Raw genomic sequence first — 26,977 nt, 5'->3', positions numbered from 1 at the left:
CCCCGTGAAGCTTGCCTGGGCTTGCGTGGAGGGAGGCTTGCGCGAGAGCCAGTCCCGCTCGGCGGGGCCTCAGAAATCCTCCCCTCCATGGTGTATTCTCAGATGTTGCTCACCTTTGATGACCAGTTCCTGCTGACAGTCTCCAAGGATGGCTGCCTGTTCACCTGGAAGGTCTTTGATAAGGACGGTCGGGGAATCAAGCGAGAGAGGGAGGTGGGCTTTGCCGAAGAGGTGCTTGTTACTAAAACAGACATGGAAGAGAAGGTAAGGATCTGATCTGATGGAGACAGATGTGGAGATTCCTTGTAGACTGCGCCCAAATTCCTGGGCCGGCATTCGAGGGCCCCTGCAGCCCGGCGGCACCAGTGCCCAGTGCTCCCTGCACACTCTGCCCCCATGGCCAGCTGCCCTCCTCTCTGCCGCTCGACCTGTTCCCACCGCACCTGGCTGCCACTCCCCCCGTGATCATCCTACTCTGTGTGCTACTAGTGGTCCAGACACTAGCTTTTCCCTTCCTGCTGTCTGAGGCCGGGGACCATGATGCACAATTCTCTTGTATGACACACAGTCTCTAGCCCATGGAAGACAGTCAATAAATATTGATAAAACTGAACTGACAAACTGAATATCACAGTTCTATCTGTGACACTTAATAACTGCTAGTGTATGGAGCCTTCTTTTTTTTATAAAAAGGTATTTTTAAAACATCCTGAAACCCATTCCTCATAATGATAAAACAAGAAAGTAATAACCAATAACCACCACTTTTTTAGGTTTGCCATGGACCGGGCACTGTGCTAATTACAAGCATTTTCTCATTTAAAGCTCACATAGTGTCTATGAAGAAGGTACTATTGTTCTCCCGTGATTCAAGAAATGGTTTCAGTGACATGTCTGAAGTCACCAAGGGCTCTGACGCAGATTTAGTCTCGAGCCCACTCTCTCTATTGCAAAGGGCCTTGCCTCCTGCTCATGTACTAAACGTGCCGTCTAGATTTGTTTCGGGTGCATAGCTCTGTGCCTCCCTCTCTGATGAAGAAGCTGAATGTAAACTCAAGAGGCTTACAGGGGAGAGTGAAACTAGGCACTCAGTGCTGTTCACACAGAATCCAAAGTGCGTTTATTGAACACCTACTGTTTACTAGGCGCTGAGGACGCATGTGTGAAACAGGCACTAGTCCTGTGATCAGGAAACTCAGTCAAATGAGAGATGGAGACCAGTAAAACCATCAGACCAGCAATGCTGAAGTGGCCCCAAAGCAGGATGGTGGGCCCCTGGCATTTCCTAGGGGTCCCTCCTAGAGCTCCCTGGAATTTTCTGCAGGAAAGGCAAAGTGGGGGGCAAGGAGGAGGGAGAGTCTTTGAGAGTTGGGGTCTGACCTACTGCAGGTAGACAAATATGTTTCCTCTTCCTTCTCCGTTTTCTTCTCTCTTCCTCCCTGAGAGTAAGGGAAGAGACCAAATAGGAGCTACCAGGCTGCACCCAAAGCCTGAGGTGTCTGACTCCTGCCCCTGCCGCCAGCTGGCCTGGCAGAACTGCTGCCACGCTGGACATGAGCAGTATGTGCACTGCTTGTCCCCAGACGCCCTCTCTCCTGGCGTCCACGAGACATGCTCTTACTGTCCCCTGCGAGCCTCTCTGGCTGTTCCTCCCGGGCCCTTCCTCCACCTGACCGTTACTAGTCACATCCCCAGAATTCCCAGCTCCGTTCTTTCATTACAGTCTATGACATTCTATGTCGCTATCTCTCAGGTCAGGATTTACCCACTCATTCAGCCATTCATTTATTTATTCATCCATCTAGCCGGTATCTACAGAGGGGTCTGCTGTGTACCAGACACTGTACCAGGTCTGGGATCACAGAAATGAAGGACAGAGGGGGCCCTTTAGCTTATAGCCTGGGAGGAAGTAGAGGTGGAATTTAAAAAGGGAATTTAGGATGTAATGGGTGCTATGAAGGAACAATGCTGTGGGGGTACAGGGGGGGAACCCTGACCCAGGCCAGGTGGTGCCAGAGGAAGTGAGCCTTGGATGGAGCCTTCCAGAATAAATGGGAAAGGATCTTAACACCCAGGAATACGTGTGTGCTGAGGAATGAGAGAGGGTCATTCCGGGGACGATGCCCCCGGCTAGATGGGGCCGGAGAAGAGAGGGTGTGCAGGGGGAGGGGCAGGAGATGCTGGAGAGAGAGAATGAGGGGCCTTTTGCATCATGTTTTAGACTTTGGAAAGTGTTCCCAAGGACCCGCAGACAGACCTGGGTTAGGGAATGGCTGCTCTGCAGAGCGTGGAGAAGCCCTTGAGGGAGGATGATGAGCAAATACGTCAAGCACAGCCTGTCAACACTAGATTATCCCAACAATAAATGTATTCTACTAGTCCGGGCAGCCCCTGGGACCATCTATTCACTTGATAAATACTTAGTTAGTGCTGATGATGTTGTGGTCCTGTGCCAGGCTCCCAGAATAAAGCAGTGAAACAAGACAGACCAAGTGTACCCACAGGGAACAATCTAGCAGAGGAGTCTTCATCCCCAGCCCTCTCACCTTCGCCCCAATTAGGCCCCACATTCCCTAAAATCTCTCGAATCTTTCCACTACCCTGTGCTCTCCCTGCCCCACCTCCAGCCGAGCCCCTGCCATCCCCCCGCCCCGTCCCTGGCCCGAGCCTGGCCCCTGCCTTCGGTTCTCTAATCTAGCCTGTGCTAAACGCTGCCATCGGAGGTCCTTTCCAGGCCAAAGTCAACTTGATCAGGTTAGACAAGGACCTTCGGAGGCCCTCTAGGGTAAAACCCAAATTTCTTAGCATGGCCTCCAGGGACCTTGGTGGTCTGACCCAGTCTCGGCCTCCTCCCTACACCAAACCACACTCGGTGCCCTCGCTTTTCCCTTCCTGACTTTGTACTCGCAGCTTGTGTTCATCTCTCGTGTGCCAGATCCACGCTAGCCCACTGGCCAGGAGCAGAGGCGTTCACAGCTCGCTCCCTGTCCTCTAGTTACCCTCGGCCGCAGGGGAGACGGGCCAGACAGGAGGAGGGGGGAGCACAGCGTATTGATTAGTGAGCAAGAAGAAAACACCTGTGTTCTTGCCTCCTCGGTCATCAACACTAACTTTTTTAAAATGAGGTGTGTGTGTAGTACAGTATTTTTATGAAACCGTGGCAATGATGACTGCTGTAGATTGAAGGAAGAAGGCACTAGACCTAGGAACCAGGAAGTTGGAGTCTTAGGATCTAACCTGACATAGTAACAGTGGGGCCAGAGGAAGAATAACAGATGCAGGGGGACAACTGAACAGTCCTGGGAACCGCCCGGCTTGGGGCACTTAGCGCAATTCATCCCGCTCTGTTTATTCTGACTGTAGGTGCCACGGGGCAGGAATCACGGTTCAACAAACATTTTTTGAGAACCTGCTAAGTGTTGGGGACGGTTCTAAGTACTTGGGGTGTATCAGTGGACATGCCCACAAAGATCTCAGCCTTCGTAGAGCTTAAATTCTAGTGGGGTGTGAAGACAAAGACAATAAACAAAATGATAAAGTATGTATTAGAAAGTGCCAAGATCCAAGTACATAATTAAAAGTAGGGCAGAGTGCGGGGGGTCATGAGTGCCGGGAATGAGAAAGTGAGAGGAGCAGGCTTAAGCAGTGTGGCCCCATAGACCCACGGAGCAGGCGACACGTACCCGTATTTAAAGGAGATGAGTTATTAGCACAGTGCCTGGCACACAGGAGGGCTCACCTAGTGTATGTTATGAGGGTAGAGGAAGAAGCTCATATGTCTCTTAGTTTTTAGTCTGTGTGTCTGGCGGTGGAAAGGTGACACGTGCTGGTTGAGGCACATGAGTTGGAGGCTAACCAGAGCTGCAGGTCTCAGAGAGCTCAGGCCACAGATGTAAGGTCCGACCACTCACACTGTGTTCCTGAGTCTGTGTCCTTCTCCCAAAGGCTCAGGTCATGTTGGAGCTGAAGACGCGCGTGGAAGAATTAAAAATGGAGAACGAGTACCAGTTGCGACTAAAGGATATGAACTATTCTGAGAAGATTAAGGAGCTAACAGAAAAGTTCATCCAGGAAATGGAGTCCTTGAAAACAAAAAACCAGGTCTGTGTCAGAGACAAAGCCAGCAACCGCAAATACCCAGAAATGTCCTATTTGCTCCAATGTACTCAAGATGGAAATGGCAGGTGCTCCTAAAACAAGATGCATGACAACGTGTGATCAGAAAGCATAGCTGGTAACGTCAGCAATGAGTACAGCCAAGTGGCGAGTGGGAAAAAGCAGACAATAAGATGGTAGTGAATAGTATTAAGTAAAATAAATACACGTGGAACAATTTTTAAGAAAATAGCTAACAGCATGATTATCTCTGGAAAGTAGAATTCTGGGTCATTTAAATGTTATTTTTTTATACTTTCATATAATTTACAAATTTTCTACAGTAAGAATATATTACCTTTATGATCAAGAGAAATTTATTTAAAAATAAAATGAACGGTCCCAAGAAAAACTAAGTATAGAAAAAAAGCTGCCCTGGCCAGTTAGGCTCAGCGGTTAGAGCGTTGGCCTGCGGTCCAGAGAGACCCGGGTTCGGTTCCCGCTAAGGGCATGTGCCTTGGCTGCAGTTTGTCCCCGGCCCTGGTTGGGTCGTGTGGGTGGCGGCCACTCGATATGTCCCTTTCACATCGATGTTTCTCTCTCTCTGCCTCTCTCTCCTTCCCACTCTATCTGAATAAAAAATGGAAAAATGTCCTCGGGTAAGGATAAAAAAAATTAAAAATAAATAAATAAAAGAAAGAAAAAAAAAAAAGCTACCAGAGCATTGATCTCCAGGTTGTCAGTAGGTTGAATGAAATTGGTCTAAAGGGTCTTTCTGTGCTTAGATTTGGTCCAGGACTCTCTTGGAATAATTTCTTTGTTCTGCACTAATCTGCCTTCATCCCACATTCCCTATTTTTGGCTCAAGGGATATTTGTTATTTTATGTTATCTCTGTGGGTCACAGAGTCGGGCTTGAAAACAAAACAAAATGAAAAATCAGCCTGTCTGTCCATTTTACTGTTTCACTCATTTGGTCAGCAAACTTGAATTTGGCGCCCTCCGTAAGCTAAGCACAAACAGGTCCTGGAGGCTGCACCTCCCCTGCCCGCAAGGAGCTCCCTGCTCCGTTAAAGGAAACACCTCCTTCGATGCTGACACGTTAACTCAAGGATTTCCTTAACAAAATGTGCTGACAGCAGAGGATTCCACTGAATCCTCACTTTGTTCACCCAAAAATGCACCTGCTACGTGTCCAAAACGGAACTCGTTACTAAGACCCACTTAGCGGAAGCATATGCGTAGTGACACGACGGAGCTTTTAGAGCAGAATAGAATGTAAATAAAAAGAGGTGCTTGCTCGCTGCTCCCAGACAGTGCTTAGCACAAATGTGTGCCCCAGTCCTGCTTCCAGCAGATGTGGAGAAACGAGAACATTTGACCCTGTGTTTTAGGTTTTAAAAACAGAAAAAGAAAAGCAGGATATATTTCACCGTGAACACATGGATGAACTCCTAGACAAACAAACCCGGGAACTGCAGGACCTGGGTGAGTCCACAGCAGAGGCCCTGTGGGCAGAGGGTGGCTGGTCAGGGGCAGAAGTCTGAGAGTCCCCCAGACCCGGCAGACGTCCTAGGCGATACAGCTGTGTCTATGAACAGGCTGCGTTTATCCCCTGGAAGTCACCGTGGATTTTACTCCTACGTCTTTTACTCATTCAGTGAGCACAGATCACACACAGGTCAGCAGGAGATACGGGAGAGTGCAGGTCTGGAGCCTGATGGATGGTCCCAGACTCACCGTGTGCTTGCTGGGCGCTCCAGGGAGTCACCTGACCTCCCCCGGCCCCAGGGACTCTTCTGTAAAGTGAGGGTCCTGCTACCTAGTTTGCACTCTCGGGACATTCTTCTTGGCCCTGGAGCCCCAAGCACCCCGTCTACACTTTCCTCCAAACCTTTCTGCATAGTCAGCAAAGGGAGGGAGCCTGGCTGCCTGATGGGATGGTGGGGCTGTGGGCAGGTGAGGGAGACGGGCAGGCATCTGAGTGTTGGCTGTGGAGGCAGATGTTCCAGCGGTGCTGCAAGGGGGTGACAAAGCACCCAAGGTCTGAGGTGTCCCTGAGGGTGGTGCTACTGTCCCACCTTAAGTACCTTCCTCGCTTCTCTTCAGAATGTTGCAACAACCAGAAGTTGCTTCTGGAATATGAGAAGTACCAGGAATTGCAGCTCAAGTCCCAGAGGATGCAGGAGGAGTATGAAAAACAGCTTCGGGACAACGATGAGACCAAGAGCCAGGCCCTCGAGGAGCTGACCGAGTTCTACGAGGCCAAACTGCAGGAGAAGACCGCTCTCCTGGAAGAGGTACTCACGGGAAGCCGAGCTGAGCCTCCCTTCCCCGGTGCGCCTTGCAGGCCCCGTGAACAACCCGAGACCCCGGGGAGCTTGCCTGACCTCCTTTCCCCACCTCCTTTCAGTACGTGTGCCCTGCAACCTCTGTTTCATACATTTGCTTCTCTGCAGACCAGGGGGCTCACTGTGCTAGGAGGTGCTCTGTTTTTGAGACTGAAATTCCTTGGGCAGATTAAGTTCATACCTATTGTTCTATCTTAACTGTACCCTCAAGCCTTAAGAACCAGGGAGATCTTTCTAGAAGAAGCATATAGAACCTGAAGAGGAGCAAGGGCCCTGACTGATGGGGAAGGTGGTTGCCTGACACCCCTTAGTAACGTCTTATGTCTTACAAGATGAAGTCGTTCTTTTACTGATCTAGCAACACAAGTAGCATCTTGTTGGTTTACCAGCCTGAGTGCTGGGTGACCGGGAGGAAAGAGAGGCCTGGCTCTCCGCTGGGTGGGGTGGCGGTCACATGCGACACTCAGAAAGGTGTGCCTGCTGACAAAGGGCACCAGCCACCCTGGCCTGGGAGCTGGGGAAAGGGTTGCAGCAGCTACCTCCATCCAGGAGGGGTACGTTGGAGTGACCCGGAGTCGGGAAGTGCGGGCACCTGGGTGTCCGGCCGTGTGCTGGGACAGGATGAGCGAGCAGTCTGGGATGCCAAAATGCCTGGTTTCCCAAGATGAAGAGAAAACTGAGAGAGGCCGGATGGCCTCCTTTTCGGCGTGACGTGGTGGCAGATGGTGTGCTGAGAGCGAGGGGCAGGAGAGTCATGGAGGCGTGGAGCGATCCTTGAAGGGAGCGAGGATGGGAGCGACCAAGGACGCCTGCCAGGTGTGGCTGAGCCGAGTTCAGGCTGGAGCTGTGGACTCCGTGGGTCCCGGCCAAGCCGTCCACCGTCTGCTCGCTTCCAGCGGGCACAGCGAGCAGGTGTGCAGTGAGGGGCGCAGCAGCCTGACGCAGCCAGGCTCTTACTGAGTGGTGCCGCACAAAAGACAGGTCAGCCAGTGGCCGGCCATTTGGTCCAGACCAGAGAGGAGTCAGTGAGGAGACGTTACAGGGCCCTCTCTAACCAGCCCTGGTTCTGACAGGGAAAACCGAGTCAGCATCCGGAAGCCCTCAGGGAGCAGGGGAGGTGACCGGACAGTGGACGAGAACCTCTGAGAAGCAGGGTGCGGGCCTCCGATGGCGAGAGCCTCAGAGCAGGCTGGGCCCTGACAGCCGCAGGGGGGTTGCACCCCACCTGAGCCCAAGGTTCACTGCGGTCCCTGCCCGTGAGGAGTGCTCCCTATCATGGCTCCTTGGAGCCTCCCTGGCTGGGACCTGCCCCCTCCCAGCCCCCTTTCCAGCTGTCCCAGTCCAGCTCCCTCCATCTAACAATACAGAGCAGCCAGGAGTTTCCCACACAACCTCCGGCCTCTGGTCAGCATGACCCCTCTTCCCAGGGCTCCTTCCCCTTCTCCTGGCCACGTGTGCTCACCGTACAGACTCAGGACAGGAGCCAGCTCCTTGAGGAATTCTCTGACCTCTCTGCCCTCCATGGGCCGAGCTGCCTTCCTGTGCTCAGGGCCGCACAGGCTTCCTCCCAGGTGGCTCTCAGGGCACCGGCAGCCAGAGCTCTGCCTTAGGGACAGTGACTCCATCGGGGGAGAGAGGCCGCCGTCCTCCTGCACCTCCCACCGTGACCCGGCACATGTCTTCTTCTGACTCCCGGAGATTTTAGCTCAGAGCTCTCCTAGGGAGCCTCCACCTGGCCGCCTCCTGACTGGCCTGGCTGGGCTGCGTTTACTTGTCAGCAACATCTGCCAGGAAGGGGCCGGCGCGCGTGGGCCACGTTAGCTTCAGACAGAGCCGACCTTACAGACACACGTGGAGGAACCACACGGGCCATGTAGACCCAGCTCAAGTGTCTGGACTCTACCCCGAGGGCAGGCTGAGCCACGGGAGGCTTTCGGGCTGGGGGTGGTGTGGTCAGGTGTGTGAATTAGACGGTTCCCCTGAGTAGAGAGGGGAGCAGACTGGAGGGAGGCAGGGCTGGAGATGGGAGGCTGGTGAGGAGGCGAGAGACAAGGGTGGCTTGGGCGGTGGTGGAGGCAGAAAGGGTAGTGGACGGTTCAGGAACTCTGGAAGGTGGAAGACCAGGACTGATCGGGTCAAAGCTTTGGAGGCAGTTACAGACTCTCACATTCGTTCAGGTATTTGCTGCGTACTGGTGTGTGTTGTACGCTTGGAGCTCAACTGTGATAGGGTTTCTACCCGTGAGGAACTTACATCTAGTGGGAGAGACAATAAAATAATTTCACAAATAAATATAAAAGTCCCAAGTTTAGTGAAGGAATGCTAGAGGAAGCCTGGGGTCTGTGTGAAGGCTGCAGGTAGAACAGGGTTTGGGGCGTTGGTAAGACAGTGGTCGAAGTGATGGAGCCTGAGGCCTGATCTGGTAGGAAAAGAAGGGAAGGTCGAAGCCCAGACAAGAAGAATGTGGGAGGGTCAGGGACCCGTGGCCTTGGTTTCCATTCCTGTAATGAACTCAGTCTCCCACTGCCCCGAAAGGCCCGAGGGCGCCCCCCGCCAGGCCCTCCCGCAGGAAGGTGCCCGCGCCCCTCCTCCTGGCACGCTCTCCCTCTCTGGGCCAGGCGCAGGAAGACGTCAGGCAGCAGCTTCGGGAGTTTGAAGAGACCAAGAAACAAATTGAAGAAGATGAAGACCGAGAAATCCAAGATATCAAAACCAAGTATGAGAAAAAGCTTCGGGATGAAAAGGAGTCAAACCTTCGGCTCAAAGGAGAAACAGGCATCATGAGGAAGAAGGTATCGGGCTGTTCCCTGAGAGGCCAGGGCAGTGTTGCAGAGAAAGCGTGGGGCGGGTGGGGGCTGGGGCGGGCGGCGGGGGGTGGGTGTTGGAGGGCTGGGGGCGCAGGCGGAGGGCTCCGGGGGTGGGAGAGGCCACCTGCAGGGCCGCACCTTCAGCAAGCGGGTCAGGAAGGAGTGCTGCCTGGCGTCAGGGTTCTCTCTGCACCTGGGCACAGATCCTGCCACGTCCTCTGAAGGGGCGACGTCAGAGCTTCCCCTTCCCTTTCCAGAGTTAGTGAGGCTCACTGGGACACTGATGGACACTCTGGGCTTTCATGTGTGGCAAGTAGGATTTAGTCAAAGTTCTCAGAGCCGAACCCCTGCTAGAAATGGAAATGAGGTCTGGAGGTGAGCTAGTCTTCACCTGGAGTGTCCTCAGGTCCCTGGAGCAGGGAGTTCATGGGTGGGAGAAGGCCTAGGGGTCTAGGATGTTTACTATACAGGGCAGGGCAGAAGCAGTTAGTCACTGATGGTTGGGGTGAGGAGGATTCAACTTGCAGATCCTTTTAGAATTGACTCAGTTTTCCCAAAATGTTTAGTGAGAGAGAAGCCAAGTTCCAAGCAAGCCCACATTCATCCATGTTAGAAATCACGCCACTACTAGTCAGGAACAATCATGTCTTCCTTTCTTGGACATGGCTAAGAAAACTCATCAAGTCGGGCTCAATCTTTGTGACCTTGATGGGGCATGGATTCCAACCTTTCAAGGCCGGTGAGGTCGTGGACAACTCTGGGTCCACTCCGGAAGCTGGTCTCCGGAGCCTCTTGATACAGACAGTCTGTCCTCACGTAAGGGGGTGGGACTGGATCTTACCCCACAGACACTACCTGATCGATGTGGCCTGGGAAACTCCTGATGGCCCCCCATTCTGAGGGGGAGCTCTTAAAATCTACAGAGAGTTGGGAGGAATGGAGATGAGGTCAAAGCCTTTGTGGTCTTTGTTTTTGTGATTTGTACCTTTAGTTCAACAGCCTGCAGAAGGAGATTGAAGAGAGAGCCAACGACATCGACACCCTGAAGGCGGAGCAGGTGAAGCTGCAGGGAGTCATTAAGTCCCTGGAGAAGGACATCCTGAGCCTCAAGCGGGAGATCCAGGAGAGGGATGAGACCATTCAGGACAAGGTGAACATCCATCTCCTGTCCTCCCTTCACTGTCGCCTAGATGGCGCCAGGCACCGAGGACAAAGTTCAAGAGAGGGTCCCTGGCTTTGAAACGCGTTTACTTAACTTGATGAGGGATAAGCGGTCAGAGCAGTACGTACTCTGTGCTTGGCACTGGGCTGATAGCTGTAAACACCTCACATTGAATTCTCCCAGCAACCCTGGGGGCCACCAGCAGCCCAGTTGTAAAGTTCAGGAAACTGAGTTCCGAGCTGTTATCTTGCCCGAGGTCATGCATGTAATAGGTGATGACTTTGGATTAGAGCCTGAGTCTGCTGACTGCAAGGCCCCTGCTCTCTGCTGCTCCAGGTCTCCTAGGGTGGCTGTCCCCAGCTCACCTGCCCCATTGCCCCGTGGTGTCCCGGTCAGAGAGGAACTCCCTGTGTAACTGCTAGGCACCCCCAGAAGGCTGGTATCACTTTTCAGAATGCCTTTTCTCACAAAACACTGAGAAGACAAACACATCACATTTTGTGAGACATACCACCTCGATATCTAAAATTTGGTATCATCCTCCTGAGCAAATCCAGGCTGTACTGTAACCGCCTTAGGCCGAATTCTCCTGGGGTTGAGAACACTCGGGCTTTGGCCTAGTTAACTAGGTTCCAGCTCAGGCGCTTCCATTTATCAGCCAAGGATCTTTGTCTTCTCACCTGTGAAATGGGACCCCTCGGGGCATCTGATAGGAAGAAATGAGACAGTACCTGCCCGTAATTTCTACATGTGAGTGTTTACGTATATCTCTGGGCATTTTTTTAGGGAGGTTTTAAAGTTCTCTTCAGATTCTCAAAGGGGGGCTTTGACAAGAAAGAGGTTAAAACCTGACCTAGACAATTACAACAGCCTCCTGACTGGTCTGAAGGCCTTGCTTCCCACCTCCCAGCCCGGCTCCCTGCCACCATACTCTAATTACGCCACTCTCCCATTCAGAGTCTTCCCTAGCTGCCCAATGCCTAGGGCAGGGGTCAGCAAACCTTTTTCTGGAAAGGGCTAAGCAGTAAACACTTTACTCTCTGCAGGCAGTAGGTCTCTGTCACAGCTACTCAACTCTTCCATTGTAGTATCAGCCACAGACAACGCATAGATGAATGGGGTTGGCTATGTTCCAATAGAACCTTATGAAAACAGGTCAGAGTTGATCTGCGGGCTGTAGTTTACCAACTCCTGGCGTCCTGGATAAATTCTGACCCTTTTATCCAACACACCAGACCCTTGCTTCCTTCCCCTATATGCCCCCAGCCTGATTCTTTTCTTTCCCATGAAACACCACCTTATTTTCAGCACCCTCAATACATACTTCACCTCCCATACCTTCCCCTTCTACACCTGTCACAGTGCAGGGTACATTTGTTGACACATCTGCTTCCCCAGCTAGTGTTTTCTCCTTAAGGGCAAGATCTGTGTCATAGTTTTACTTGGTATCTCAGACCTTGATGAACAGTCTTCATTTAGTAAATGTTTGATGGATAGATAGACTTGCCTTTTAGTCACTAGCGCCTTGCAACGAATTACTCCAGCACTTAGTGGTGAAAGCCAACAACTCTTCTATTGTGCTCACAGATTGCATGTGTCTGGAATTTAGGCAGGGTACAAGAGGTTGGGTTTTCTTTGTCCCCAGTGTCTGGGGCCCAACAGGGCCTCAGTCAGGGGGACTCAAGCAGCTAGGGGCAGGAAGATCAGCATGTAAGGTGGCTTCTTCATTCACACGCCCAGCCCCTTGGCAGGGACAGCTGGGAGGTGGGATTAGCTAGGACCTAACGTGTTCTTCAGCCTGGAGGTCTCAGTGCAGCGGGACTGCTTATGTAGCAGATGCCCCTCCCCCCGAACCAGGTGGAGCTGCTCTGCCTTCTCTGAGCTAGCTGGGGAAGCCACACAGTGTCATGCGAGCTACATTCTGTGGGTTACAAGCGAGCCGGAAGTCCAGCCAGAGGCAAGAGGAATCAGAGCCTGACTCCTAATGGAGGAGCATAAGGTCGTACTGTACAAGAGCAGGTGGGGCGAGAGGTGCTGTGAGGCCAGCTTTGGGAACAGGTGGCCACAGCCTGTGTGTGAGGAGTGAATGAATGCGTGAAGTCCTGGCACAAAGCCCAGGAGTCATGTCCCCAGCCAGGAGAGCTGTCTGCGCCTCCTCAGTGGGATCCCATGTACCCAGACCTCCTGACACCTCACTTGTCTCTCATCTCACCCACAGGAGAAGCGAATTTATGACCTGAAAAAGAAAAATCAAGAGCTAGAGAAATTCAAGTTTGTGCTCGACTACAAAATAAAGGAGCTGAAGAAGCAAATAGAACCGCGAGAGAATGAGATCAAGGTGATGAAGGAACAGATTCAGGAGGTGAGAAGGCCTCACCCTGCCCTCCCCCACCCAGGGCCTGCTAGTCCTGGCTGGCCTGGGGGAACGGAAGAAAGCTCTCCTCACAGTCCCTCCCTGCTCCCGAGGTGTGCAGCCTCCACTCCTCACAGGATGCCCCGGAGGCAGCGCATCTGGGCGTTCAGCTGTGCAAAAGCAAAATGCTTTGGGATTTGGCTGGCTGTGGGTCCTGGGTGGGCTTTGGCCCTACCAGCTCCTCAAGATCCATGCTCTGGGCCCTCTGAGGGAAAACCATGGCTGTTGGGCCTTCGGCCACCAGGGGGCAGTGTGTATTCAGTTACCAGCCATGGGCAACAGTAAGGACACCCCTCCAATTCAACATTTTTTTCCCAGACTGGAAATGTTAGCTGGGGCTTTGTGCAAGGCTGTGTTTGGACTTCATCGGCTAAGGAATGGGAAGTCATCAGAGGCCTTTGAGCAGGGGAGTGGCACAAGTAAGTGTGTGTTTTGGGAAGCAAACAAGATGAAGGTAGCAAGGAGATTAGAAGCAAGTGCAGCTGAAGAGGGTTTCCGAGAAGCTGGTGAGATACCGGTGTCCCCATTTGTCCCCTCTGCCCTTACACAGTGCACTTCCTTATGCCAAGTGTTTACCTGTCAGCCCCTCCCCCCATCTCTGGGCAGAGCCGCTGACAGTGGGGTCTGTAGTTGATTGAAAACTGAATTCCTGACTTCCCCTCCTCATTTTCCATGTCTCACGGTACCAGGATCCACCCAGGTGCTTAAGGTAGAGGTGTCAACGTCGTCTTCTTTTTTTTTTTTTAATTTTATTAAGTTTTTTTTCCTTTATTGATTTTAGAGAGAGAAGAAGGGAGAGGGAGAGAGAGATAGAAACATCAATGAGAGAGAACATTGATTGGCTGCCTCCTATATGCCCCCCACTGGGGATTTGGCCCATAACCTGGACATGTGTCTTGACCAGGAATCGAACTGGCGACCTCTTGGTGCATGGGTCGATGCTCAACCACTGAGCCACACCAGCTGGACTCAACGTCTTCTTGATTCTTCCCTTTTCTTAACTCCTATATCCAAATCATCACCAATACCTACTTGGTAGATTTCCAAAAGATACCTCAAATCGAACCCTCCTTCCTTTCTACTGCCATCACCCTGGTCCAAGCCTCCCCCATCTCCATTCTGGACTTGATTCCAGCCTCCAGTCCACTCTGCATAGAGGCCACAGTGAACCCCCATGATGTCCCATCCCACCTAGAATAAAATCCAAATGCCCTACAGAAGCCCAGGAGGCCTCTACCTGCCTCTCCAGCCTCATCTCCAGGCTCTTCCTCTTCTCCAGCCCACAGACTTTCTGGCAGTTCTGAGGATAAGCCAAGCTTTTCCATCTCAGGACCTTTGCAGTGCTGCCTTCTCTGCCCAGATGGCTCTAGGTCATCACATGACTGGCTTCTTCGGTCCTTCCAGGTCTCAGCTCATAGGCCACCTCTTCAAGGAGGCCTTCTGTGACCACCCTATCCTAAATGACCTCAGCTCCCCCTCCATTTTCTCTCATTGTATTGAGCAAGGATAACAAGTCAAGGGGTCAGAGTGCATCGATGGCCCAGCGAGAGCTGGAGGCACGAGAGCTGTGGTGGAGGAAGGAGAGCAAAGCCTTCCCTCCAGGAGCCTGGAAAGAGCCAGGTGTGGGCGGTCCAGGGCCGGGGTGGTCCAGAGTAGGTGCGTCCTTTCAGCAATGACTTTCTCTCTGACCTCTGGGATACGGAAGGATGAGACCAGCTGACCACAGAGCTGCCTCCTCTGGGGCCCCTGCCATTGTGAGTGACTTCAGCCCCCCCCCCCCAAATGGCCTGAGAATATGAAAGAGAGAGCAGAGGTCCACCTGCCTGGAATCGATGGGCTGCAGGCCCCTGGAAATCACGGCCCCGTTTCTCCCTCCTCATCTGACATATTTGTTAACTGGGTTTAAGATTGGGTGGGTTACTTTCCGCCCAACATACCTAAGTGCTTACTCATTTCCGTTCAGTAAGTGGGCCAACCATGGTATTGATTCTCAGCAGGGAATGTGCCCGAACCTTGGGAATGATCAAACAGGGCCGCTCCTACCCCACCCTGGTATCAGTTGCTGCCAGGGCTGATAGCCGGCCGACTCCTTCCGCTGGGGCCTCTGACCTCGGGGCTCCCCTCTGGAGGTCAGAGACACATTTGTGCTTCTCTATCTGTACAAATTGCTGTCAGTAATGAGGGTAATGTTCTAAAACCTGCCCCTTTGTGTTCAGAACATGGGTGTGGCTCACTAGAACCTCCCGATACCCCAGAAGGTGGCCCGGGGCCCTGAAATCTGAGTAGAGGACCTGAAATAGACCAGAGGGGCTACTCCATTCACTGTGAACAAAACCAGTGAATGTCCCATCCCCCCAAAAACGTTGAACCTCTCTATTAACAGGAACACTAGAGTCCACCAGATTTAGTGTGTAAATCAACATCCCCCCTCCCCTTTGCTGAGAGCGCAGCTGTAGCTGGTCTCACCCTCATCAGAAGCCAGACGCCAGTCGTATCTTCGGTCGATACAAAGGCGACCACAGACAGAAATCTCTCAGAAGCTGTGTGTGGTTTCTGCTTTCTCTTGGGAAGATGGGACAATCTCCTCAGTTGTACTTTTTTAGACCCTTTCAACAGAGTGAGGAGGCAGAGGTTCCTTCTCAGCTTCCTCTTTTCTATCTTATGCCTTTGGCTGGGGACACCTACATGCCAGTCCCTCAAAACCCCACTTCAGAGTCGGCTCTGATGAATTGTGGCCCCAGAGGGTCAGGATTTACTCACGCAGCGTCACAAAGTAGACAAGGAAGGTGCTTCTCTGCACAACCCTTCCTCAGGTTAGAGTTGAGGACCCAGTACTTGAGCATTATCAACTGATAAGGAATGTAAGCAAAGACGGTAATCAGCATGGTTGAAGGAACAAGGCAACTACGAGGGGAGAATTCATAGCCCAGCTATAGAAGCACTGGATCTGGGTTAACACATCAGCCACGGGGGTGGGGACTTGGGGGCTGGCGAGGAGTAGGAAGAAAGGTTTTGTTCCAGAGGACTGGTGGGAACTAGAAAAGACATGTCCTGGTATCGGGGGAGACATTCCCACGGAAAGACTTCGGTTGGGACCTAAACTTCACTCTCCCACTTTCTTATTCTGGACTCTGCCCCTTGCTCTCTGCAGATGGAAACTGAGCTGGAGCGTTTCCACAAGCAGAACACGCAGCTGGAGCTGAACATCACGGAACTGTGGCAGAAGCTGCGAGCCACTGACCAGGAGATGCGCAGAGAGAGGCAGAAGGTGCGCCGGCGTGCGCCTGGCCGTGCTTGGATTCGGGAGCCAGGACCTCTGCCGCGGGCAGCTGGCTTCTGTGCCACAAACCCAGCCTGCTGCTAACACTCAATCCCGGTTTAACGTGCTCCCTGGCTCACAGGCCTGCCAGATGTCAGGCCCAGGCCCATGGAGACGGCTGAATCCATCTGACACTATGAAATGACTGGGTGAAGTGACCAAGGGGTGGGAGTGCTCACGGCGTTGGCTTGTTTGTGCTGGGAAGGAGCATGCTCAGAGAGGTCATCTGTAGTCAGTGGTTCAAGGCCTTGGCTACCTAATCAATGCTGAGGGTGGGAGAACCTCAGAGATCATATTCCAGTCTCTTTCTGTAAGAAATAAGAAAAGCAGGGCCAGAAGGATTAGGATGTTAAGAAACTTCCCTCTGCACCCATAGTTAGTACATACAGAGCCAAGAGCCAGTACTGGGACCCTGGTCTTCTGGCCCTGGGCCAGGACTTGGCTGTACCTTTGCCCACTGGCACAGGGCACCCTGTGGTGCTGGCTGGGTTGGATTGGATGTTTCCATCCCGCACATTAAGGGTTGGCTGTGCACTGAGTAATACTGGAAGCTGCTACAGAGCTGCAAACGTGAGTGGACACCGACCCTGCTTCACAAACTGAAGAGGTTGCCAGGTGGTTTGTGGCGTGTGCATGATAACTGTCTTGCACAGGGAAGTCATGGACTATGAACACAGGGCTGCGGGAGCCAGGGGGAAGGAGAGACTCGCTATGCCAGGGGCAGGGAAGATGGGTACGGGAGAGAGCATGATGGAAGAGGGAGGCCCTAGCCCAATTTTGTCATTTTCCCCCTACCCACTCACAGAGCCCTCGGGAGGGATGAACCCTGGGTGAGCTACTAAAATAAGGAGGCCTGACCCGGCTGGTGTGGCTCAGTGGTTGAGCGTCGACCCTGCACCAAGAGGTCGCTGGTTCGATTCCCGGTCAGGGCACATGCCCAGGTTGTGGGCCCGATCCCCAGTGGGGGGCATGCAGGAGGCAGCCAGTCGATGTTCTCTCTCACCAGTGTTTCTATCTCCCTCTCCCTCTCCGTTCCTCTCTCTCAAATCGATAAAGAAAAAAAAAGAGGCCTGGAAGCCCTGGCCCCGGGGCCTGCGGGAGAGAATCGACACTCTGTCTTGGCTCCGAAAGGAGTCAGGGTGCCTACTGCGCTTCCTTTCATCTCTTAAGGTCTGTGGTCCCGAAAGGTACCCAGAGCCAATAAAGGGATCAGTGTGTGTGGCTGAAAGACAGCGCTGTTCAGGCCGGTGCACCGAGTTTTAGTGCCTCCACCTCCGGCGGTGTGCGCATCTAGGTCTCTGCCTGGTGTGGTCACCCGTAGGTCCCAGATGAAGTGTCTCTTGTCCCTGCCTGCAGCCATTAGCCTGCAGCCCCCGCCCCTGGAGAACCTACCGCTTCTGTGCCAGAAGTAAGCACCTCTGGTTACAGGAGCGGGACCTGGAGGCGCTGGTCAAGCGGTTTAAGACGGACCTGCACAACTGCGTGGCCTACATCCAGGAAGCCCGGCAGCTGAAGGAGAAGGTCCGGGCTCTCTTTGAGAAGTACGTGCAGCGGGCAGACATGGTGAGCTCTGCTCCCCCCTGCCGTCCCGCCCCTCCCGGTCTCTCCTTGCTCAGGGAGCCCTGTGCCCCGTCAGGTGGAGATCGCAGGGCTGAACACAGACCTGCAGCTGGAGTACACCCGCCAGCGGGAGCACCTGGAGAGGAACCTGGCCACTCTCAAGAAGAAGGTGGTCAAGGACAGTGAGCTGCACCGCACCGATTACGTCCGCATCATGCAGGTACCCGCATGCTCCTGGTCAGCTCCTTCAGAGGCTGATCCCTCACAGAGGAGAGAGCCTGGCAAGGGCCCCTTTGAGACCACCCAATACTCAGAGCTCCCCAAGTACCCAGGGGACCCACTAGCTTCCCCTAAAACGTTCTTTTTGACTCCTCTCCTCTGACCTCCCAGAACATGTCCTGGCTGTGACCAGGGCCCAGAGCCAAGCCAAGGAGGTTTCCTAGGCGTGGCTGTGCCCAGGCCTGCCCCACTGATGCCCATGCACTTCCCCCTGTCCCTTTGCCCGGCTCCTTTCTCTGCCCCATCTTTATGCAAAGCACTCTGACGCCCTGCCTCACCCCTCTGACCTTCATCCACGTGATGAAGAGTCACGCTCTCCTTTTCCCTTCCTCTGTTTCCAGCTCCTATTTCACCCACTGTGTTCAGCTGCGCTTTATTCTGCTACTGGTATCACTCGGTCCCTGCTGGCCAAGTTCTCTCCTGTGCACACGCTTGTCTCCACCCACCTCATCTGACTTTTCTGGTGCCTCAGGTCCCTACCCTTATCTCTTGGGTGCAGAGCTAACCACACCCACCCTGAGTTAATGAGCGCGCCACACCTACCTCTGGATCACAGGCTGTGCAGCGAGCCTGACCCCATTACGCCGCCTCCACATGCACGTGTTATCAGGACTGCCAGCCGGGCTTCTCTGTCCAGATTTCTGTTTGGGTATCAGTATCGTCTGAGGTAATTAGTGTGAATTAGTCAGAATCCGATTTCTAAGGCACATACCTTTTCATGTTTTATTTCTTTAATGCCGCAATTAAAATACTAGCATGGGGACGGGCTGCCCAGCGTGGCCAGCCCGTGCACCGCGGGGCAGAAAGCTCTGCGGCTCAGGCCAGGCCCAGGCACGGGAGGTCTCGTGCCATCTTGCAAGCAGCCGCTGCTTGAAAGCAGCCTACGCCGTCAGGAACCACTGCCCCACTCCAGGGCCATGAGAGCTGCCAGAGGCCCAGAGACAGGAGTGGATCCCATCGGTGGGACCCTTCGGCACGAGCAGCTGATACACAGAGCTGTTGCTAAGGGTCTCAAGTGCCCCCAAGTATGAGGATCCCACCAGGGGGTGCAGCGTGCTGGGCAGTGGGACCAGTGGGACTGCAGCAGCGGTCAGCAGGTGACATTGCTGAGCTCTTGTCTGTGCACAGGCCTGAGGGGCCTCCCAGGGGCTGGGTGCCTTCCTCCATGCCAAGCAGACACCCAAAGCAAATGTCAGTGCTAGGAGAAGGAGGAAAAGGGAAGAGTGGAGACGGCAGGCTAGTCAGAGGTGCAAGCACCAGCGTGAGGCTGCTCGGCACAGGCATAGTACCCTCTTCTGCTCCTCTGTACCCCCGAGGCTGCGTACCGCTCCTGCTGCACCAGGGTGCAAGCCAAGGTAGAAGGAGCAGCGCAGACAGAAGCGGGGCTCCCGCCCAGCCCTCCCACTCCCCGATGGCTGGCAGAGGGAAGTCCCTGGAAGAGTGTGTTTTTGAGCAGTGCTGTAAACCCACGTGCTATGAAGCCCATAAAGTGCCCCAAGCGCAGGGAGCAAGAGGGGGCCCAGGAAACAGGGTCCCCGCCCCTCAACTAGGGAGACTTCTTACTTGTTACAGCAGGCTCTGTGTAAATTTTTGTTTGGAAGATTTTTTTTAAAAAAAGGAAAACTTTCAAAACCACTAGTCTGGGTTTTTTAAATTTTTCTTGCCGTGGCCGGTTTGGCTCAGCAGTTCGAGCGTCAGCCTGTGGTCCAGAGAGACCTGGGTTTGGTTCCCGCTAAGGGCACGTACCTTGGTTGCAGTTTGTGTCCGGCCCTGGTTGGGTCATGCGGGTGGCAACCACTCGATGTGTCTCTTTCACGTCGATGTTTCTCTCTTTCTCCCTCCCACTCTGTCTGAACAAAAAATGGAAAAATGTCCTTGGATGAGGATAAAAAAAAAAGAACCAAGGTGGACATCCAGTGGGAGAGCCTGTCAGGCTACCACATCATGGACCAGGGGAACCTGTGAGCTGAGAGGACAGGAGGGGGGCCACTCCACTGATCCCAGACCCCCCGCTGGTGGTCCAGCACTGATCAGGAGCTGTGTCTGCAGGTTCCAAGGCCTTGACGCTCCAAAAAGGCCAAGGAAGCCAGGGCAGACGTGGCATCTGAGAGAAACTCATTAGAAAACAGAAAACAAGGTCACTGTCTCATTTGTATGTTCAGACAGGAGCGTGGGGCGTCCCTGCGCGTTCTCCAGCACGCTTGCAGATATGAAAACAGGAGTTGCTATGGAATACAAATATTTAGGACACATCCTTTATTCATTCAGTATACATGCTTTGAGGGCTTCTTCCACGGCAAGTTCTGTGCCATCCACGGAGGATTCCAAGATGGGTGTGATAGCGTGCCCGCCTTCGGGGAGCTCATCGTAGGGACCTGAGCCAGGCACAAGTGAGCCTGCGCCACACCGTGTCAGCTGGGAGCTCATCGTGAGCTGGTCCAGGGAGGGAGAGTCGTCAGTGGGCTGGGAGCAGATAGGGGAGAGCCTTTCAGGCAGAGGGCACAACCTGAGAACAGGCAGAGAAGAGAAGGGCCTATGGGTGTCTGGGGGCCCAGGGGTCCACAGACCTGACTTTATTGTGCAGTATGGGGGCAGGGAGAAAGAAGCCACTGAACAGATGGCTTCCCGTGCCACACCAAGGAGCATGGCGCTTGTCTCGTAAGGAGGCGCTATCTAAGGTTTCTTGAGTAGGTAGGGGTGTTATCTGTTCCCAAAAGGTTAAGTCAGCTGGCAGGTGGACAGGCTAGTAGGGAAAGGCAGGAGGCAGGAAAACCCACGGCAAAGGGAGATGGGAGGACTTGGAAGGGGGACATGTCAAAAGAGTAGAAATGATTAATAGAAATATCAGGTTGGATATGAGAAGACTGAGAGGAGCATAGAAATGGCACATTTGCGCTATTAGGCAAAGCGTGAGACCTGTGGGCTCCAGAAAAGTGCCACCAACGCAGGGCTTTCCAAGTTCACAGGATCAATCAGTTGCCTGCTCTCTCCACAAGGTCATATTCTAAAGATGTCAACTCAGGAAAGGCCAGTAGGGAGTGCTAAAGGCATGCTTTCCCTTCCTGCCAACAAGGGTGTTCGATGTGCCTGTCAGTTCCCGTCTGTGGCTCGCGGGCATCCATCTCCACGAAAGGCACACCTGGACAGTTTGGTCCCTTTATGAAGTTTTGTTTGTTTGTTGTTGTTGTTGTTTTTAACTTGTTTTTCTTTATTGATTTTAGAGAGAGAGGAAGGGGGAGAGAGAGAGAAACATTAATGAGAAAGAACATCGATTGGCCGCCTCCTGCATGGCCCCCTCTGGGGATGGGGCCCACAACCTGGGCATGTGCCCTGACTGGGAATCGAACCAGCGACCTCTCAGTGCATGGGTCGATGCTCAACCACTGAGCCACACGGGCCAGGCTGAAGAAGTTTTTTTATATAAACAGACTTCACATGCCCAGGTCGAAGTTCAACCACTGAGTCACACTGGCCAGGCTTGTGTTCACATTTTAAATTCATGAAGCTACCCTAAGCATATCATACCTTGTTCCATTGAACCTCATAGATATTATGGTTTTTTTTTACAAATTGAAGGTTTGTGGCAACCCTGCATCAAGTAAGTCTATCAGTGCCATTTTTCAAACAGTTCAGATGATGGTTAGCATTTTTGAACAGTAAGGTATTTTTTATTTAAGGTCTGTACATTGTTTTTAGACATAATGCTATTATATACTTAATAGACTAGTGTCAAGTAAAAATAACTTTTACATGTACTAGGAAGCCAGAAAACTCATGTGACCTGGGTTGTGTTATTCGCTTGATTGTGGTGGTCATAATATCTCCCTGAGGTATGCCTGCCTGTGCATGGACTTCAGCGTGGCCTCTGGACTCCTCAGAACATGAACTACCCAGACAGTACTCTTTAAGGAGCCCAGCCAACCTTTGAAGTTATGATTACTCCCGTTATTATTGTCATCAGGTATTTAGTGGCTCAATTCCTGCTTGCTCCCTCTTGACTCGGGCCTGAAACACTCTTCCCTGTCCGCTGCCACATGGGGTGAGTGCCCTCTTCACATGGGGTGAGTGCCCTCTTCACATGGGGTGAGTGCCCTCTTCACAGGGGGTGAGTGCCCTCTTCACAGGGGGTGAGTGCCCCTCTTCACACTGGGGTGAGTGCCCTCTTCACAGGGGGTGAGTGCTGCCCCTCTTCACAGGGGGTGAGTGCTCTCTACACAGGGGGTGAGTGCTCTCTTCACTCTGGGGTGAGTGCCCTCTTCACACCGGGGTGAGTGCCCCTCTTCACACGGGATGAGTGCTCTCTTCACAGGGGGTGAGTGACCCTCTTCACACTGGGGTGAGCGCCTCCCTTCACACTGGGGTGAGTGCCCCCCTTCACACTGGGGTGAGTGCCCCCCTTCACACTGGGGTGAGCGCCCCTCTTCACATGGGGTGAGTGCTCTCTTCACACCGGGGTGAGTGCCCCTCTTCACACTGGGGTGAGCGCCCCCCTTCACACTGGGGTGAGTGCCCCCCTTCACACTGGGGTGAGCGCCCCCCTTCACACTGGGGTGAGCGCCCCTCTTCACATGGGGTGAGTGCTCTCTTCACACTGGGGTGAGTGCCCCTCTTCACACGGGGTGAGCGGCCCTCTTCACATGGGGGTGAGCGCCCCTCTTCACCCAGGGTGAGCGCACCTCTTCACACTTCACACGGGGTGAGTGCCCCTTTTCACACTGGGGTGAGTGCCCCCCTTCACACTGGGGTGAGTGCCCCCCTTCACACGGGGTGAGTGCCCCCCTTCACACTGGGGTGAATGCCCTCTTCACACGGGGTGAGTGCCCCCCTTCACACTAGGGTGAGCGCCCCCCTTCACACGGGGTGAGCACCCCCCTTCACATGGGGTGAGCGCCCCCTTCACAGTGGAGTGAGCGCCCCCCTTCACACTGGGGTGAGTGCTCCTCTTCACAGTGGGGTGAGTGCTCCTCTTCACACGGGGTGAGCGCCCCTCTTCACGCGGTCCTGGAGGTCCATTAGGTGACCAACCTCACGGAGGTGTCCAAGGCTGATAGTGGGATCGGAAACGGGCATTCACACCAACAGGTGCCAGGAGCCAGAGTCCCCCAGGGCTGTGGGGTGGGGGTGGGGGGACCAGGGCAGGGTCCACCTGGGGCCATTACAGTAGCAGAGGGGAGATGCTGAGAGCTGGTTCCGAATCGCAGTGGACACAAGATTCAGTTCAGACACAAAATCCACAGGACTCAGTGACCAAATGGGTGGAGATGACCAAGAAGCACCTAAAGCGTCTGTGGGGAGGACCGGGGAAATGGTACTCTCAGCCTCTGGATTGTATTCTGGCCACGATTACTGTGCTGCGGAGCGAGGCCGGAGGGTGAGACTGGGCAGCGCCGGCCACGAGGAGTGGGAGGAGCCTCGAGTGGGCCAGTTGCCCAGGAGCTCAGGCGGCTCTCCTGAGACTCCTTTCTGTCCGGTCTCCCCGCCCAACCTTTACCCCTAATTTATAATGTCCTCATTAGTAATAACCCCATCTTATTCAACTTGGTATCCACTGAATTAGTTATTCATTTGCTTATCCATTCCACAAATATTCACAGAGCACCTCTTCTAGGAAAGGCAGAGTCCAAGGTCTTAGAACCCAATAAACACACATTTAATTGATCATGTCATGATAGGAAGTCGGCATGGAGAAGTTTCGGGGGGAGGAACCTGGCAGAGTCCTACTGGAGAGCATCTGGAAAGGAAACGTGGGAGATTCATCCCCCAGGCCTGGGTAGGTTAACAGGCTAAAAGACCACATGGAGAAAAGCTGCTGACTTGATACAAAAACAGACACAGAGCCTAGCCTGAGAACAAGGGTTAGCAATGATGGGCACTTCATCCAAGAGGGAGGGAAAAGGAATAATAAAATTAAGTGATGCACTGAAAATCTGAGGTATATTTGACATGCTTAGATAAAGAGGCTCTGGAGGGAAGGATATGATGGGGTGTTCCCTGTTGGGCTCCCAGACACGTCCCCATACCCGAGCAGTGCTTGTCAGGACTAGGTGAGAACAGTGCTTGGGATCATCCTGCTCCCTGGACTAGGACCCCACACACCGCTCTGGAGACCTGTCCCAAGTGGAAGCACAGCTCGTTCCTGGTACAAGTCTATCTGTGTAGGTTTGGCCTGCATTTGCCTTTTTCGGTAGTCAGACCCTGATGGCCTGGCTCACAGACCAGCCCCGCCCCCCCAGCACTGGTTAGAAAGGCAGAATCTCAGGGCCACCTCCAGAGCCCCCGAGTCAGAAGCTGCATTTGACAGGATCCTCCGGCGGTTCCTTTGCACAATCATATGGAGGCGCTGCTGTAGACAAGCCGAGTACAGAGGCTGTGAACTCTGAGAGCAAAGTGGCCAGTGCCTCTCGGGGCCTGTGGCGAGGGGAACACCTCCCCAGAGCCACCTTGGTGCCTGCGCTGAGCATGAAAGGGAAGGCAGTGATTTGAGGTGTGGGAAGGGAAGAGTGTTCCCAAGGTGCAGAGCACCCCCAGCCTGGCACCCAGCAGGCTCTTTGTCCTCACTCCTCTCCTCTCCCCTCTCTCACTTGGCGTTCTAGGGACACAGAACTACTTCTCGGCACCCACACCTGCTGTGTCATACTTCTGTGCCTTTCTCCTGCTCTTCCAGTTGTCCGGGATCCCCTTACCTTTTCCTTGGCAACTCCTTTAAGCCTCAGCCCAACGGCCATTCCTAGGAGTCCACCCTGGTCACTCCGGCAGCACTAACGCTTCCTCCGTGCCCCATCCTGCATCACAGCAAGGCAGCCGCCACGCTGAGCTGTGCCCAGGTCCCCACCAAGCCCTCCACTCCTCAAGAGCAGAAGCCAGGCCTCGTTTCTGTGTACCTCAGGGTCAGCACAGTGCCTGGCACAGTGCTCAATACATATTGGATGGGTGATGCCTGAAAGAAGGGAGGGAGGGAAGGAGGGATGGAGGGATGGATGGATGGAGGGAGGGATGGAGGGATGGAAGGACGGATGATGGATGGATATTGTCAAACATGAGAGGAGTGAACTTCCAATGGATGTCGCAAATATTAGTTATCCACTTACTTTTCTGTGTTCCTCACTAAACAGTGTGCTGTTGGGGGCAGAAACCATAACTTTTTCTCTGTCTGCATCTCAGGGACATGGCAGACACCCTATACATGTAGGTTCGACAATCAGTGGATAAAGTATAACACAGTACTTAAGAGCTCAGAGCCCTGGAGCAAGACTATCAGGGTCAGAATCCCGGCTCTGTCACTTGCTATCTATGTAGTTTGGTCAGATTACATAACCTCTCTGTGCCTCAATTTCCTCTTTTGTAAAATTGTGATTATAACAGAATCTACTCATAACGTTACTATGCTTCTTCAATGCACTAAATTCATATGGAGTTCTTAGAAAAGCGTTGCTGTTGCTGTTAGAAAGAGCCTGGCTGGCTGGAGGATAGTGTGCTCTGTCTGTATCTTATGTCTCCGGAGTCCCCCTGAAGGTAAGTGAGCTGTTTCCTCGAGGACGGGAGAATGAATCTGCGTCCAGGACCAACCCCACCCATTCCCCACACCCTCGCCCCCTGGCCAGGGCAGGCCCTGCGCCCACCGATCACACATCCGTCCAGTCTCTTTTCCTCCTTCTCTGTAGGAAAATGTCTCCCTCATCAAGGAGATCAATGAGCTCCGCAGGGAGCTGAAGCTCACCCGCTCCCAAGTCTATGACCTTGAAGCAGCTCTGAAACTGGCCAAGAAAAGCCAACTGCAAGAGGTTCCAGAAACAGGTACTGTCCCCAGGGGCTACAGGAGACAGGCGCTGGGACAAAGGGACCATGGCCGCCATGAGCAGGCCTCTCTGGCTTCCGAGGCTGCCTCTCCCAAGTGTCCTCCTATGTCAGGTCACATTCACCTGCGGTCTCTGGGGGCCTTCCCATGCCACACGCCCGCTGTCTCGAGGACCTGCGAAGACCCTATCGCATCCAAATAGATGCAGGTCCCAAGTCCTTGGGGTTGGTAGGGTGTCAGAACTGAGACCCTTTCAGATCTTACAGCAGCAACTTGCAACCTTTTTCATCTCACGGCACACAGGAACTAAACACGAGATTCTGCGGCATGTCAAAAAATATATATGTTTTTACCGATCTGACAAAAAGATAGGTATAATTTTGATTTAGTCACACCAGACAGCTATTGTGTTGGCTGTTGTCATTTTTTTGTTTTTTATTTGACAATTTAAGGGAAAGGAGATTAGTGACCCTGGCTAAAGAGTCGGGTATTGCATGTTTTAAAAATTCTTGCAGCACACCAGTCGAAAATCGCAGTCTTAGAGTGTACTGTATGCGGTATATTATGAGGCAGCCCTAGATGAATATTGCTGTATGAATGTTCACACTAAACTTCAGAATTTAAAAGTGTTTTTTAATTTGTAGAGCTTTTTGTCTTTTAGAACCATGGATAAGAGATTGTAGACAATTGATGTACAGTTAATTGATGTACAATTAAAGACCAAAAAAAAATCAGAAACTATTTAAAGGGAGAGAGGGAAAATGATATTAGAAAGTGCAAATTAGTTATGACTGCAATTCTATCCTAAGTTCCTCTGAATTTTTGATAGCCAAGGTGAAAAAGGAAACAAAGAAATGTGATTATTTACATAGTTTTCATTTATGGAAAAAGGAAGTTTCTTTTTCTGGAGAAACAAACCTTTCCCTGGCACTAAATTCCATGCAAAACTTATCACATGGATGCTTCTGAAAGGGAGGTTGAATGACATAATGAATAATCTGTAACTGGTAGTTTTCAGACAATAAAAAACTCATTTTCCAGGGGTCCATTTCTTATCTGGACAGTCAATGAAAACCAAGAGTGCAAGGCCTTTCTGTGGGAAATTAAGCCGACGTCGTTGGAGCGCATTGTTTCCTGGTGGTTTACATTCAGGAATAAAGCCTGGGAGCCTTGGTGAAACACCCCATGGACCGGGTC

General features: G+C 52.8%; 1 protein-coding gene and 1 long non-coding RNA gene across 2 annotated transcripts in view; one reads left to right on the top strand and one right to left on the bottom strand.

Moving 5' to 3' along the window:
- Positions 1–26,977, top strand: part of CFAP57 (cilia and flagella associated protein 57) — a 55,354-nt gene that overhangs the window by 23,617 nt on the left and 4,760 nt on the right. The window contains exons 12-22 of the mRNA XM_036255717.1: positions 103–264; positions 3,946–4,101; positions 5,489–5,582; positions 6,204–6,394; positions 9,064–9,237; positions 10,244–10,402; positions 12,633–12,776; positions 15,979–16,095; positions 17,575–17,709; positions 17,783–17,926; positions 25,647–25,779. Coding sequence (XP_036111610.1) covers positions 103–264; positions 3,946–4,101; positions 5,489–5,582; positions 6,204–6,394; positions 9,064–9,237; positions 10,244–10,402; positions 12,633–12,776; positions 15,979–16,095; positions 17,575–17,709; positions 17,783–17,926; positions 25,647–25,779 — 1,609 coding nt within the window. The remainder of the gene's footprint in view (positions 1–102; positions 265–3,945; positions 4,102–5,488; positions 5,583–6,203; positions 6,395–9,063; positions 9,238–10,243; positions 10,403–12,632; positions 12,777–15,978; positions 16,096–17,574; positions 17,710–17,782; positions 17,927–25,646; positions 25,780–26,977) is intronic.
- On the bottom strand, positions 16,224–18,358 carry LOC118626283. The gene is made up of 3 exons (XR_004958882.1): positions 18,273–18,358; positions 17,810–17,997; positions 16,224–16,454 (listed from the first exon to the last, which is right to left on the bottom strand). It is a non-coding gene; the product is annotated as an uncharacterized LOC118626283 (long non-coding RNA).

The sequence above is a fragment of the Molossus molossus genome, unplaced genomic scaffold (assembly GCF_014108415.1).
Source record: "Molossus molossus isolate mMolMol1 unplaced genomic scaffold, mMolMol1.p scaffold_m16_p_12, whole genome shotgun sequence".
Lineage (NCBI taxonomy): Eukaryota > Metazoa > Chordata > Mammalia > Chiroptera > Molossidae > Molossus > Molossus molossus.
This window is presented reverse-complemented; position numbering and strand designations above follow the sequence as displayed.